Source organism: Vipera berus (genome assembly GCF_964194415.1).
Source record: "Vipera berus genome assembly, chromosome: 14".
Taxonomy (NCBI): Eukaryota; Metazoa; Chordata; class Lepidosauria; order Squamata; family Viperidae; genus Vipera; species Vipera berus.
Window position 1 is genome coordinate 5,222,282 of NC_138217.1, and position 12,590 is coordinate 5,234,871.

Below are 12,590 nucleotides of genomic sequence, written 5' to 3' on the forward strand. Positions count from 1 at the left end.
AAATGTCTTCAGGAAAAAATAAAGTCCAGTTGCCTTTTGAAAAAGCACCATTGTGACACCAGAATTCTATTATTATGATTGATTGCACAGTCAGCCAGATGTTTAGATTGGCTTTGGCATTTTTGTCCACCTATCAAGTCCTTCCCATATGCAGATGTTGTCCTTTGATGTTGTTAAAGGTGTTGTTGCGAGATATCAGCTGTTCCAAGTCAAGCTACCTTTTGCAATTGACTGATGCTGTTTGTCAGTGCCAATGGTGTTCAAGTGGTGCTCCAGATGTTTTGCAATTATACCCAAGGCACCTTTTACTGTTGGCACTATCTTTGCAAACAACATCTGCCTATCCCAGGTCCTTGGGAGGGACTTCAAATACAGCTGCCAGTTCTTTAGCTGGTGTTGGCATTCATTCATACCAAGTTCTTCCCAAGAACCTAGGATGTCTTAATGGATCAGCCTATTGCAATAAAGGTAAAGGTAAAGGTTTCCCCGCACATACGTGCTAGTCGTTTCCGACTCTAGGGGCCGGTGCTCATCTCCGTTTCAAAGCCGAAGAGCCAGCGCTTGTCCGAGGACGTCTCCGTGGTCATGTGGCCGGCATGACTAGATGCCAAGGGTGCACGGAACGCTGTTACCTTCCCACCGTAGTGGTCCCTATTTTTCTACTTGCATTTTTACGTGCTTTCGAACTGCTAGGTTGGCAGAAGCTGGGACGAGTAACAGGCGCTGACTCTGTTACGCGGCACTCGGGATTCGACCTGCCAAACTGCTGACCTTCTGATCGACAAGCTCAGCGTCCTAACCCACTGAGCCACCGCATCCCTATAGTGATTAATAGTGATCCCTATTATTATTTCCCAAAACACCACTACTTTTTTTCTTCTCCCTTAATTACAAATCCCCAGGACTTTACAAAGAACATCCAGCAGAAAAATAATTCCTCCTGTGATAGACCATTGTCTCTTTTTTATGATTTGTTTTGTGCTGCTGAACTTTTCTTTTCATTCAACTTCAGTGCAGCCTCCTGCCTTCTCACTGCCAGCGTTGAACTGGATTTATTATTTAGCATGTAAATATTGTCCCAGAATAGAAGCACACATTAGCATAGCCAATTTCAGAGAGATATCCATAATCGCTTCCTTAATCAGTGTTGAATTTTACAGACCACTGAGTTTTCTCTTCTGTTAACATACTGGGGACAAGCTGGGTGGTAGAGATAGATAATGGATGGATGGATAGGCAGATGAGAGAGAGAGAGAGAGAGAGAGAGAGAGAGAGAGAGAGAGAGAGAGAGAGAGAGAGAGAGAGAGAGAGAGAGAGAGAGAGAGAGAGAGAGAGAGAGAGAGAGAGACAGAGACAGAGACAGAGACAGAGACAGAGACAGAGAGACAGAGACAGAGACAGAGAGACAGAGACAGAGACAGAGACAGAGACAGAGAGACAGAGACAGAGACAGAGACAGAGACAGAGACAGAGACAGAGACAGAGAGATGATACAGGGAAGGTAGATAGCTGATAGTTGGATAGCAGATAGATAGATAGATAGATAGATAGATAGATAGATAGATAGATAGATAGATAGATAGATAGATAGACAGACAGACAGACAGACAGACAGACAGACAGACAGGCAGGGAGAGACAGAAAGACGATATATAGAGAGAGAGATGATACAGGGATGGTAGATAGATGGTAGCTGGATGAGAGAGAGAGAGAGAGAGAGGGAGGGAGGGAGGGACAGAGAGAGAGGGAGGGAGGGAGGGAGGGAGGGAGAGAGAGAGAGAGAGAGAGAGAGAGAGAGAGAGAGAGAGAGAGAGAGAGAGAGAGAGAGAATATCACCAAAGCCTTACTAAATGGGTCCAGGGCTGAAAAGCTAAATCAGGGGTGTCAAACTCAATTTCATTGAGGGCCGCATCAGCATTGTGGTTGCCCTCAAGGGGCCGGGTGGATGTGGCCTGGGTGGGCGTGGCCTACTGGGTGGGCGTGGCTAGAGTGCGTATGGCCTACTGGGTGGGCGTGGCCAGCTCTCCATCGTTCGCATCAAGGGTGCCTATGGGGGCCTGGGCAGGATTGGGACAGATCTGAGGGTCTCTGGCAGGAGGAGGGTCTCTGGGCCAGGGCCAAGGCAGTGGGGGCCGTTCCCTCACTCTTTCCAGGATGGCTTTGCGGGCCACATCAAACCACTTCACGGGCCGGATCTGGCCCCCGGGCCTTGTGTTTGACATGTCTGAGCTAAATGGATGTGGTCTGATCATAGGCATCATTTTGTCCAAAGGCTCTCAAAATTCCAGATGTGCCCCAAAGATCTCCTCCAATCCATGCCAGACCCACTCAAGGATGTCCCCTGATTCCTTCTCGACCTCCTCCTGTTTTCATTCTTTGCCTAGGTGTCCGACCGATGTGACTACGTTTTTGTCAATGGCAAAGAGATGAAAGGAAAGGTGAACGCTGTGGTGAACTTCACGTACCAGTATCTCAGTGCCCCCTTGCAGCTTGCCGTTTGGGTCCCACGCCTGCCTCTTCAGATTGACGTGTCCGACACGGAGCTGAATCAGATCAAAGGCTGGAGGGTCCCCATTGTTTCCAACCAGAGGTAGGTTTGGTTGGCTGGCTCAAGATTTGTGGCCTCTGTCTATGTCCAAAGGACTCCGTGTCCTTCTGTCTCTGTTGCGCCTTCTTTTTCAATCCACTGTTCTGCTTCTTTCCCCTCTTTCTGTAGATAAGGAAGAAGTGTTTATAAAGGGGACTGGGAAAGGGATCTCATATTCCCTAGGGCGATCCAGCTCAGTCTTTCCCCAATTCCCGAGGACATGGTGCAGTGGTCCATGTTGGACTGGATTCAGGAAAAATCAGCATCAATCTGCCACTCAATCAAGGGGCTTTCTGAAAGATAGGTAGATGGTAGATTGATGATAGATGATAGAAGATAGATGGATGGTAGATAGATGATTAGATAGATGATAGAAGATAGATAGATGATAGAAGATAGATATATGGATAGATGATAGATAGATGATAGATGGATAGATGGTAGATAGATGATAGATGAATAGAGAGATAGCAGGAGAGAGAGATGATAGATAAAGATAGATCTCTATCTCTTCCTCTCTGTCTTTATTTCTATACATCTCTATCTGAGACAGACAGACAGACAGACAGATGTCTCTCTCTCCCTCTATTTTTATCTCTATAGATCTATCATCTATCTATCTATCTATCTATCTATCTATCTATCTATCTATCTATCTATCTCTATCTATCTATCTCTATCTATCTATCTATCTATCTATCTATCTATCTATCTATCTATCTATCTCTATCTATCTATCTATCTATCTATCTATCTATCTATCTATCTATCTATCTATCTCTATCTATCGCTATCTATCTCTATCTATATCTATCTCTATCTATCTATCTATCTCTATCTATCTATCTATCTATCATCTATCTATATGAGAGAGAGATGTCTATATTATCTCTCTCTCTAGCTGTCTCTCTAACATCTCTATATTTCTATCTATCTCTTCTTAATGTAGTTTATATCATTATTGGGGGGAGGGCAATTCTATTTCAGAAGTCAACAGGCAAATTTAATTGGTTCAAGCTTTTGCAAATTCTTCCCTAGAAGAAGCCTTTGTTGGAGTTTGGTCCATGAACCAACGATGAATTGTCTTCTCCAAACAGCAGTTGACCATAGCGAACCTCCCTATAAGAGCATCTTCTTTGTGGAAGAAGCCATGGCATCTTTGAAGTGTGATGTGCCTGTTCAGCTCGTTGGGCGTGAAGGCAATCTCAAAATGCTAATTTTTCAGATTGACACGGGACAGTGATGATGAAGATGGAGATGAGCGGAAGGGAAGAGGTTGCACCCTCCAGTACCAGCATGCCATGGTGCGAGTCCTCACCCAGTTTGTGGCTGAAGATGCCAGCCCATCAGGGCAGCTGTCTTATTTGTTGGGCTCCGACTGGCAGGTTGACATAACCGATTTGGTGACGGACTTCATGAAGCTTGAGAAACCTCATGTGGCCCAGTTACAAGGAGGCAAGGTTCTGGTTGGGCAGGAAGTTGGCATGACAATGGTCCAGGTCAGTCTATCACATTGGTAGGAGAACATTCCTGCCTTGATCTTTCATTCTCTAAAGGTATTTGAGAAAAAATGACAGTGTAACTTTGATATATTCCTAAGAGCATCTCTCTGTTGACTTCCAAAGGTCCTTTCTCCACTATCTGACTCCATCTTGGCCGAGAAGACTGTGATGGTGTTGGACGACAAAGTGACCATCACCGATATTGGAGTCCAGCTAGTAGCTGGGTTGTCCCTTGTTCTTCAGCCCAGCACAGCTAGTCATCAAGCTTTCATGGCTACTACTATAGCTCAAGAATTGCTCCACACTCACAAACAGGTAGAGTATTTGGGTTTTCCTGAGTCGTATGCTGAGCCCTGTGTCTCCAGAATCTTGGTGTCATGGTTCCAACAAATGAAACTCTTCAAAAGAACTTCGAGGAATTGTTTACCTTAAAGAATCTTTTATTTGAGAAACAAAGCATCTGCACTATGTAATTAAAGCCAAAAACTGAATTCCCCTCCCCTGGGCACAAAATAACAAAGCATAATTCCCTCCTCCAATTAACAGTCATAAATCACATTCTCCAATTAGCCTGAAGCACAGGTTTTCTCCCCAGCTCTCCAGCCCACCAAATCTTTATCAACTCTGGGCGCAATAACCTTGGGTTCCCACAGCTGAGTTATTACTGTTATGACTAACTGGACTCTCATCCAAATCCCCCCCTCCCAGCATCAACTAACTCTAAAAGCAAAAGAGAAAAGATGGCTACATTCCCCTCTGTTGTCAAAGCAAGAACACCCGATGTTAGCAGCGTCGACACTTGGCATACTACTTCATCTTTAACCCGTTTCCTTACTATCCAAGAGATACAGTGAAAACTGGGGGAATGGAAAAACGAAATTGCTCTTCAGATTGGGAGGCTCATCAAATCTTGTTATTTTATGGCCCCATCAAAAAGCTTATTTCTTAACAAATACCCCATTGAGGTCTGGACATGTTCTTCCCAAGGCAGTGGTAAAACCTTTTAAACTAAATGGATATACATTTGTACCGATTGTTCCAAAGAAGGGGGAAAGGCCACTCTCAAGTTTAAATGATGCTTGTGTCAAGGGACAGATACTCTTAGAAGAGATTTTTTTTCCCCTGCCCATTTTGTTTTCTGGCTGTTTCCTACCTGGAAAGTATAATAATCTTTGAGGACCATTAAACTAAACTGCTCCCTTCTGCATTGCTTAAAAGTATCAGATTTATCGATCGGACCTATTGATTAAGCATTCCAGCCCTATAAAAGCCACTCTTCCTCTCCTTCCCATTAAAGCTGATTTGTGTCAGGAGACTGCAGTCTCCTTGAAAAGTGGCTGGCCTTTCACCAGATCCATGAACCTCAAAGCTAGCATGGAACAATGGCTTGAGAAAATAAGCGTTGCAGATAGCAACTTGGAAAACATACACAGGTACACTTTCCATCATCATCATCATCATCATGACAAGAACAACAACAACAATAATAATAAAGTTGGAAGGGAACTTGGAGGTCATCTAGTCCAACCCCCTGCTCAGGCAGGAAATCCTATACCACTTCAGACAAATGGTTGTCCAACCTCTTCTTAAAAACTCCCAGTGTTGGAGTATTCACAGCTTCTGCAGGCAGGCTGTTCCACTGGTTAATACTTCTCCTTAGTTCTAGGTTGTTTCTCTGTGTTATAGAATAACAGAGTTGGAAATAACCTTGGAGGTTTTCTAGTCCAATCCCTGCTCAGGCAAGAAACCCTGTCCCATTTCAGACAAATGGTTATTCCAATCTCTTCTTAAAAGCCTCCAGCGATGGAGCATTCACCACTTCTGGAGGCAGGTTGTTCCACTGATTAACTGTTCTAACTGTCCGGAAGTTTCTCCTTAGTTCTAGGTTGCTTCTCTCCTTGGTTAGTTTCCATCCATTGCTTCTTGTCCTTCTAGTCCATGAAAGCTAATGAGATGTTCTACTTACCTCATTCAACTATTTCCTTTTATTTTCTGCTAGGAGGCCATGGTGAGCTCCTGGATCCAATTCAGCGATGGTGCTGTGACTCCACTGGACATCTATGATCCCAGAGATTTCTCTCTCTCTGCCTCCTCACTTGATGAATTGGTTGTTTCGGCCCCTCAGAGCTCTGCTCTCCAATGGCCAGTGGTGGTAGCAGAAGGAGAAGGGGAAGGTCTACTGGTCAGAGTAGATATGATGATCTCTGAATCCTGCCAGAAATCCAAAAGGAAAAGCATCCTAGCAGTTGGCCTCGGAAGCATCAAAGTCAAGTTTGGCCAGAACGATGCCAACTCCCACGGCCTTGAGGATTACAGTGCTGAGGAAATTGAAAACCATGCCAGTGACCGGAGGCAGAAGGAGTTTGACCAAGAGCACCATAGCCAGGAAGGACAATATTATAGGAGTTCTTCTGCTGAACGAGAAGAAGGCCTCAGGAGGAAGACCGGTGTGACAGCCAAGTCGACAATCAAAAGCAAAGTCTTCAAAAGTATCCCTGAAGGAGATAAACTTTCAGATGAAGGTCTACTCCAGAACATCCCGATTGATTTCACCAACTTCCCGGCTCAGATCGATCTTCCCCAAAGCAATAATGGCATGGAGGACAGTGACCTGGTTCAGACACCCAGAGGCCTCAGTGACTTGGAGACTGGGATGTATGCTCTGTTAGGAGTCTTCTGTCTCGCCATTCTGGTCTTCCTGATTAACTGTGCCACCTTCACGTTGAGGTACCGTCACAAGCAGCTTCCCATGGAAGGGCAGACCTCCGTGAACCATTCTCATGACTGGGTGTGGCTCGGGAATGAAATGGAGCTGCTGGACAACCCAGCAGACGTCTCGCCTCCACCTGATGAGTGCACCACGAACATAGACCAAGGGATAGGCTTTGATGCAGGCCACCAACTCCTCGTTGGCACGCCAAAAAAGCTCCCGAGTCAAAGCAGTCCAAAAGGTCAATGGGGGGACAAGCAAATCAGAGACCTGAAACAGGAGCACCCTTTGCATTCACCTGCCTCCAAGAGGAAGCGGGTGAAATTTACCACGTTCACCACCATCCCTCCCGATGATGGCTCTCCCACTGTCAATTCCATCCTCAACTGCAGTGAAGATGACATTAAATGGGTTTGCCAAGATATGGACCTGGGAGAATCAAAACAGATCAGGAACTACCTGGAAAAGCTCAAAGATAAAGTGTAGCAGCATCACTTCTGGGTTTTCAGAGTTAACAGCCACACCTTGATGCCTTCAGATGCATTGGAATATGTGAATACACAAATATATGCATGAACTGGAGTGGGAATTGAGTAGATGATGTATAGGATCAATTTTGATAACCCGGCAGATACGTTCTTTGATGAAACCAGCTAGATGGCAGTGTCTAATCAAGCTGGATGGATTGCAGAAAACAAATCAAGAGTTGGACCTGGTTAGTTCTTGGATAGAACATCATCAAGATGTTCTCGGCCAGTAGGCTCTACTGGGAAGTGATAACCCAACCAGAAAGAGACAACGGCAAATTATTTCCATATTGTTGCCAATGATATTTACATGGATGTTTTCATAAAAGTTCATTCCATGTTTATTATTTGCTAAATAATAAACCATAGGTGATTTCTCCCACCCCATCCTCTTCAGATCAGATGTTTCTAAGGTCAAGTGGAAGTTCCCAAGGAATAGTTGGTGCCTAGGTGGGACAGGATGTCATGAAGAATGAGAAGGCTGGGTTTTTGGAGGTTATCAAGTGCAAAGTAACCAAAAGTATTCTTTTTTTTAGAGAGAGAGAGACAAATCAAAGTGGATCTTCAGATCTCTTGTAAAGATTTGAAACGTCTTGAGATCTAAGTCATGCTTGACTTACCGTTCCTTGAGTTGGAGAGAATTGGGGATGACATCTTGTACAGCAGAATGAAACTGGGGTCACTTTTGGATTTAGCTGCATTTTTTTTAAGGTTCCCATGTGGAAATTTGGCTCTCCTTCTCATCTCTCTTCCTTTCGCCAACATAGTCATTTGGGGCAGATGAGACTTATTTTGCAGGTATTCCAATCCAAGAGCTTTGGTCCAAACCTAACATAAGCCACTGAAATGGTCTTGCCACTTGGAAGAAACTTTGGCATGGGAATTCTAGATGCAGAGGAGTCCATGAGTTTCTGCTGATTTTAACCCATGACAAAAGCAACATCTCTGCATTCATACCCCTTGGGTCCTGTGCGTGATGTCACAATGTGCATAGAAAAGGGGTAGGGCACCACAACATTGCATTCTTCAGCCTAACCACCAATGGGTAGATAGAACAGCAAACCCTGATTGGTCCAGCCTTGTAGCGAATCAGCACCACTTGATGTTGAGCGTTGTCCAACCCCTGGGTCATGGACCAGTACCGGGCCACAACATTCCAGCAACTGGTCTGCACAAACAAGCAAAGCCCCATCCGTGGGATGCAGGCAGCACACAAAACCACACACCCTTCATCCGTGGAAAAAGCTCTTTCCACAGAACCAGTCCCTGGTGCACAAAACGTTGGGGACCTCTGGTCTAACCAACATCCATGCCTATCTCTGAAGGTTTTCTTTTTCCCACTACCTTGAAAGTGAACCAATGTTCTGTTTGACAATACAGAGCTGATCTGGAAACTGGAAGGTCTTCTCTTTCCTTGGAGACCAATAAGCTTGAAATTAGTTCATTCTAAGTGGAGCAGAAACCCTGATATTCCAGCTTTTCGTTCTGGTCCTCCTTCACTCGAAACAGAAGTCATTCTTAGTTTAATGGACTGGTTGGCTGGATTTGTACAACCCAATGAACCAGATCTGGTCAAATCTGTGTGACAGCCATTCCACTGGTTTAGCTAAACCTTGATTAGTTGTCTCTGTGTGTAGTTCAGCATATTCACTCAGCCCATGGGGTTAATTTACAGCTGGCGGCATTGTACCAACTCAGAAAAATTGGTTCAGTCAGGCACCAGGTTAAACTCGTTGTGTGAATGAAGCCTCTGAATGCTTTCCAGCCGGCTTGCGAAGTTGGGAACATGCTGTGTCAACCATCATTAGGGATATTTAAATGCCTCGTTGGGTTTTATTTGTGCCCTGTTTGGGTTTTGGCTTCCTAACACCCAAAACACCCGTCTGTTTTGCTTCTCTTCTTTCTTTGGGATGGCCTCAATGGAACTTGACACCTCATAACGAAGACGGTCCTTTTTTTTGGTTCATTCTTGTTTTTGACAAGACTGGCCTAGTATTCACTGTAAACTGAATGAATGTAATATTTATTTCTACGTGTCCACGGCTGTAATTAAAATGTTTCCATGGCTTGGTTAAAAGTCAGTTTGTTTGGAGGGGGTCCATGAGGGTGAAAAAATAAATAAATCAAATCTATGTTCTTCTCCCAAGACAAACGCAGCTCCTAAAGGAGTGATTAAGGTCATATTAAAAATACTGACGGGGATCACCGACAATTACAAGTAAGCTCATTTCGTGACCGTTCAAAGTTACAACCTCACTGGAAAATGTGACCTATGAAGGTTTTTCAGCTATGACCTTTGCAGCATCCCCATGATCACGTGATCAAAATTCGGATGCTTGGCAACTGCTTCATACTTAATGACGGTTGCAGTGTCCAAGGTCACGTGATCCCCCTTTTACGACCGTCTGACATGCAAAGTCAATGGGGGGGGGGGAAGCCAGATTCACTTAACGGCTGTGTTATTGACTAAGCAACTGCAATGACTCACTTAATAACTGTGGCAAGAAAGGTTGTAAAATGGGGCAACACTCATGTAACAAATGCCTCACTTAACGACAGACGTTTTGGGTTCAATCACGGTCGTAAGGCAAGGATTTCCTATACAGGCTGCTGGTGGTTAGGAATAGGTTCATTGAAAAACATATAGGGAACGGTTGCTGGAATTGGGTATGTGTAGTTTAATGAAGAGAAGGGTGAGGGGTGACATGATAGCAGTGTTCCAATATCTGAGGGGCTACCACAAAGAAGAGGGAGTCAAGCTGTTCTCCAAAGCGCCCGAAGGCAGGACAAGAAGCAATGGATGGAAACTAGTCAAGGAGAGAAGCAACCTAGAACTAAGGATAAACTTCCTGACAGTGAGAACAATTAACCAGTGGAACGACCTGCCTCCAGAAGCGGTGAATGCTCCAACACTGGAAGTTTTTAAGAAGAGACTGGACAGCCATTTGTCTGAAATGGTATAGAGTTTCCTGCCTGAGCAGGGGGTTGGACTAGATGACCTCCAAGGTCCCTTCCAACATTATTATTATTATTATTATTATTATTATTATTATTATTATTATTATTATTATTATTATTATTATTATTATTATTATTATTATTATTATTATTATCAGTTGTCTCTTGGCTGGTTGGTTAAGTTACATGGTGATTGTTAGGCTAAATGTAGTCCTCGACTCACTAACCATTTGTTTAGTGAATGTTTGAAGTTATAACAGCACTGGAAAAAAGGGACTTATGACCGGTTTTCATGTTTATGACCATCCCAGCAACCTCATGGTCACATGATCAAAATTTGAGTGCTCCCTTCTCCCTCCTCCCTTCCTTCCCTCCCTCCCTCCTTCCTTCCTTCCTTCCTAAATTCAATACCTTTTAGCACTGATGATGTTACCTAGTTAGGGTAATGAAACCTCTTCAAGAAAAGAACCAAGCCCAGAGAGCACCAAGGCCCCTTCAGATACATCAAAGGATCAGGGCCGTGTTAGGATTTTAAAGACAACCGTCTCTCTCTTTCTCTCTTTGGGCTGTGTCTACCTACCCACTTCAGCCCCCATGCTGCTGTATTCCTCCTGATGTCCAAGCAAACCACTCTCAGCAAGCTAGTCTTAAAAAAAAACATGTGTGTGTGTGTGTGTGTGTGTGTGTGTGTGTGTGTGTGAAGCGTGATAAACCAGGATACACCAAGTTGTAAAAAAAAAAAAAGTTGATTGGTCTCCAATGTTTCAAAGTAGCCAGAGGAGGGCGCCTCATAACTTCCTAACTGATAACTTGCGAATTTTGCTCTGCTCTTCCAAATCCTGTTTAAAAAAAAAAAAAAGAAGCCACTGCTGTGCTAAAGCAATGTTGTGGTGGTGGTGGTGGTGTGTGTGTGTTTGTGTGTGTATGAGAGGGATGCGGTAGGGGGGGGTAGGGGGGAAAAAACCCAACCAGCTGTGCTTGGAATACTTTGGCAGAGGAGGTTTGCCGCGTAAAAAATGGTTTCCCACCGTTAAAATTGGCTCTGCAATTCTATGAGCTCTTTAAAGTGCTACCTTTCACGGGTGGGGGGGGAGGAGGGGGGAGGAAAAAAGCTCTTCCGCATAAACACACGCTCAAACACACACACAGAGACATACACACTTTCTCTTTGCTGCGTCCAATTGGTTTTGAATAACTAAGCTGCTGGCTTCGGAAGCTGAGCTTGCTATCAATGCTTGCCCAGCTTTGGAAAGACTTTTTGAGATGAGCTGTTGAAATTGTACTGCCTGGTTAAAATGCAAGTATGAAAAGACAAAAGAAAAGAAAAAAAAAGAAAAGGGGAGAGGAGAGGAGAGGAGAGGAGAGGAGAGGAGAGGAGAGGAGAAGAGAAGAGAAGAGAAGAGAAGAGAAGAGAAGAGAAGAGAAGAGAAGAGAAGAGAAGAGAAGAGAAGAGAAGAGAAGAGAAGAGAAGAAGAGAAAGGGAGGAGAGGAGAGAGGAGAGGAGGGGAGGGGAGGGGAGGGGAGAGGAGGAGGGAAGAATAGAATAGAATAGAATAGAATAGAATAGAATAGAATAGAATAGAATAGAATAGAATAGAATAGAATAGAATAGAATAGAATAGAATAGAATAGAATAGAATAGAATAGAATAGAATATGGAAGGGACCTTGGAGGTCTTCTAGTCCAACTCCTTGCTCAAGCAGGAGAACCTATAACATCTCAGACAAGTGAATGTCCAGCCTCTTCTTAAAAACCTCCAGTGATGAAGCACCCACAACTTCTGGTGGCAAGCTGTTCCACTGGTTAATAGTCCTCCCTGTTAGGAAGGTTGCTTCTCTCTTTGATCAGTTTCCACCCATTGTTTCTCGTCCTGCCCTCTGGTGCTTTGGAGAATAATTTGACCACTTCTGCCTTGTGGCATCCCCTCAAATACTGGAAGACTGCTATCATGTCTCCCTTATTTCTTCTTTTCTTTAGACTAGCCAGGCCCAAGTCCTGCAGCCGTTCTTCAAAGGAAAGGAAAGGAAAGAAAAGAAAAAAGAAGCTTCTGCAAAGAGACTCTATCTTGCCCTAGGAATAGGGTAGCCCTGAATTGCTATAAGACCAAAACCAACTTCCGCACCTGTGGGGTCTAGGCATAATGGTTGAAAGTGCTCCATCTCTGTAGGCTTTTGTGAAGAAGTTGGACAGCCAGTTCTAGAGGATGGCCAAGTTGCTTTTCCTGCAGATGGCAAAGGCTTGGAGGAGATGTTCCCTGGGGTTGCATCAGCTCCACAACTCCGTAGTTCTATGATTTATGGATGCAG

The 12,590-nt window shown here is 44.3% G+C and overlaps 1 protein-coding gene across 1 annotated transcript; it reads left to right on the forward strand.

Moving 5' to 3' along the window:
* Positions 1-444: 444 nt before the first annotated feature.
* LOC308674375 (transmembrane protein 132C-like) lies at positions 445-7,285 on the forward strand (the record flags this gene model as incomplete). The annotated part of the gene is made up of 5 exons (XM_081338801.1): positions 445-468; positions 2,385-2,590; positions 3,813-4,086; positions 4,213-4,404; positions 6,089-7,285. The coding sequence occupies 5 exons, from the start codon at positions 445-447 to the stop codon at positions 7,283-7,285; spliced, it is 1,893 nt and encodes a 630-aa protein (XP_081194927.1).
* Between the last annotated feature and the right edge of the window lie 5,305 nt (positions 7,286-12,590).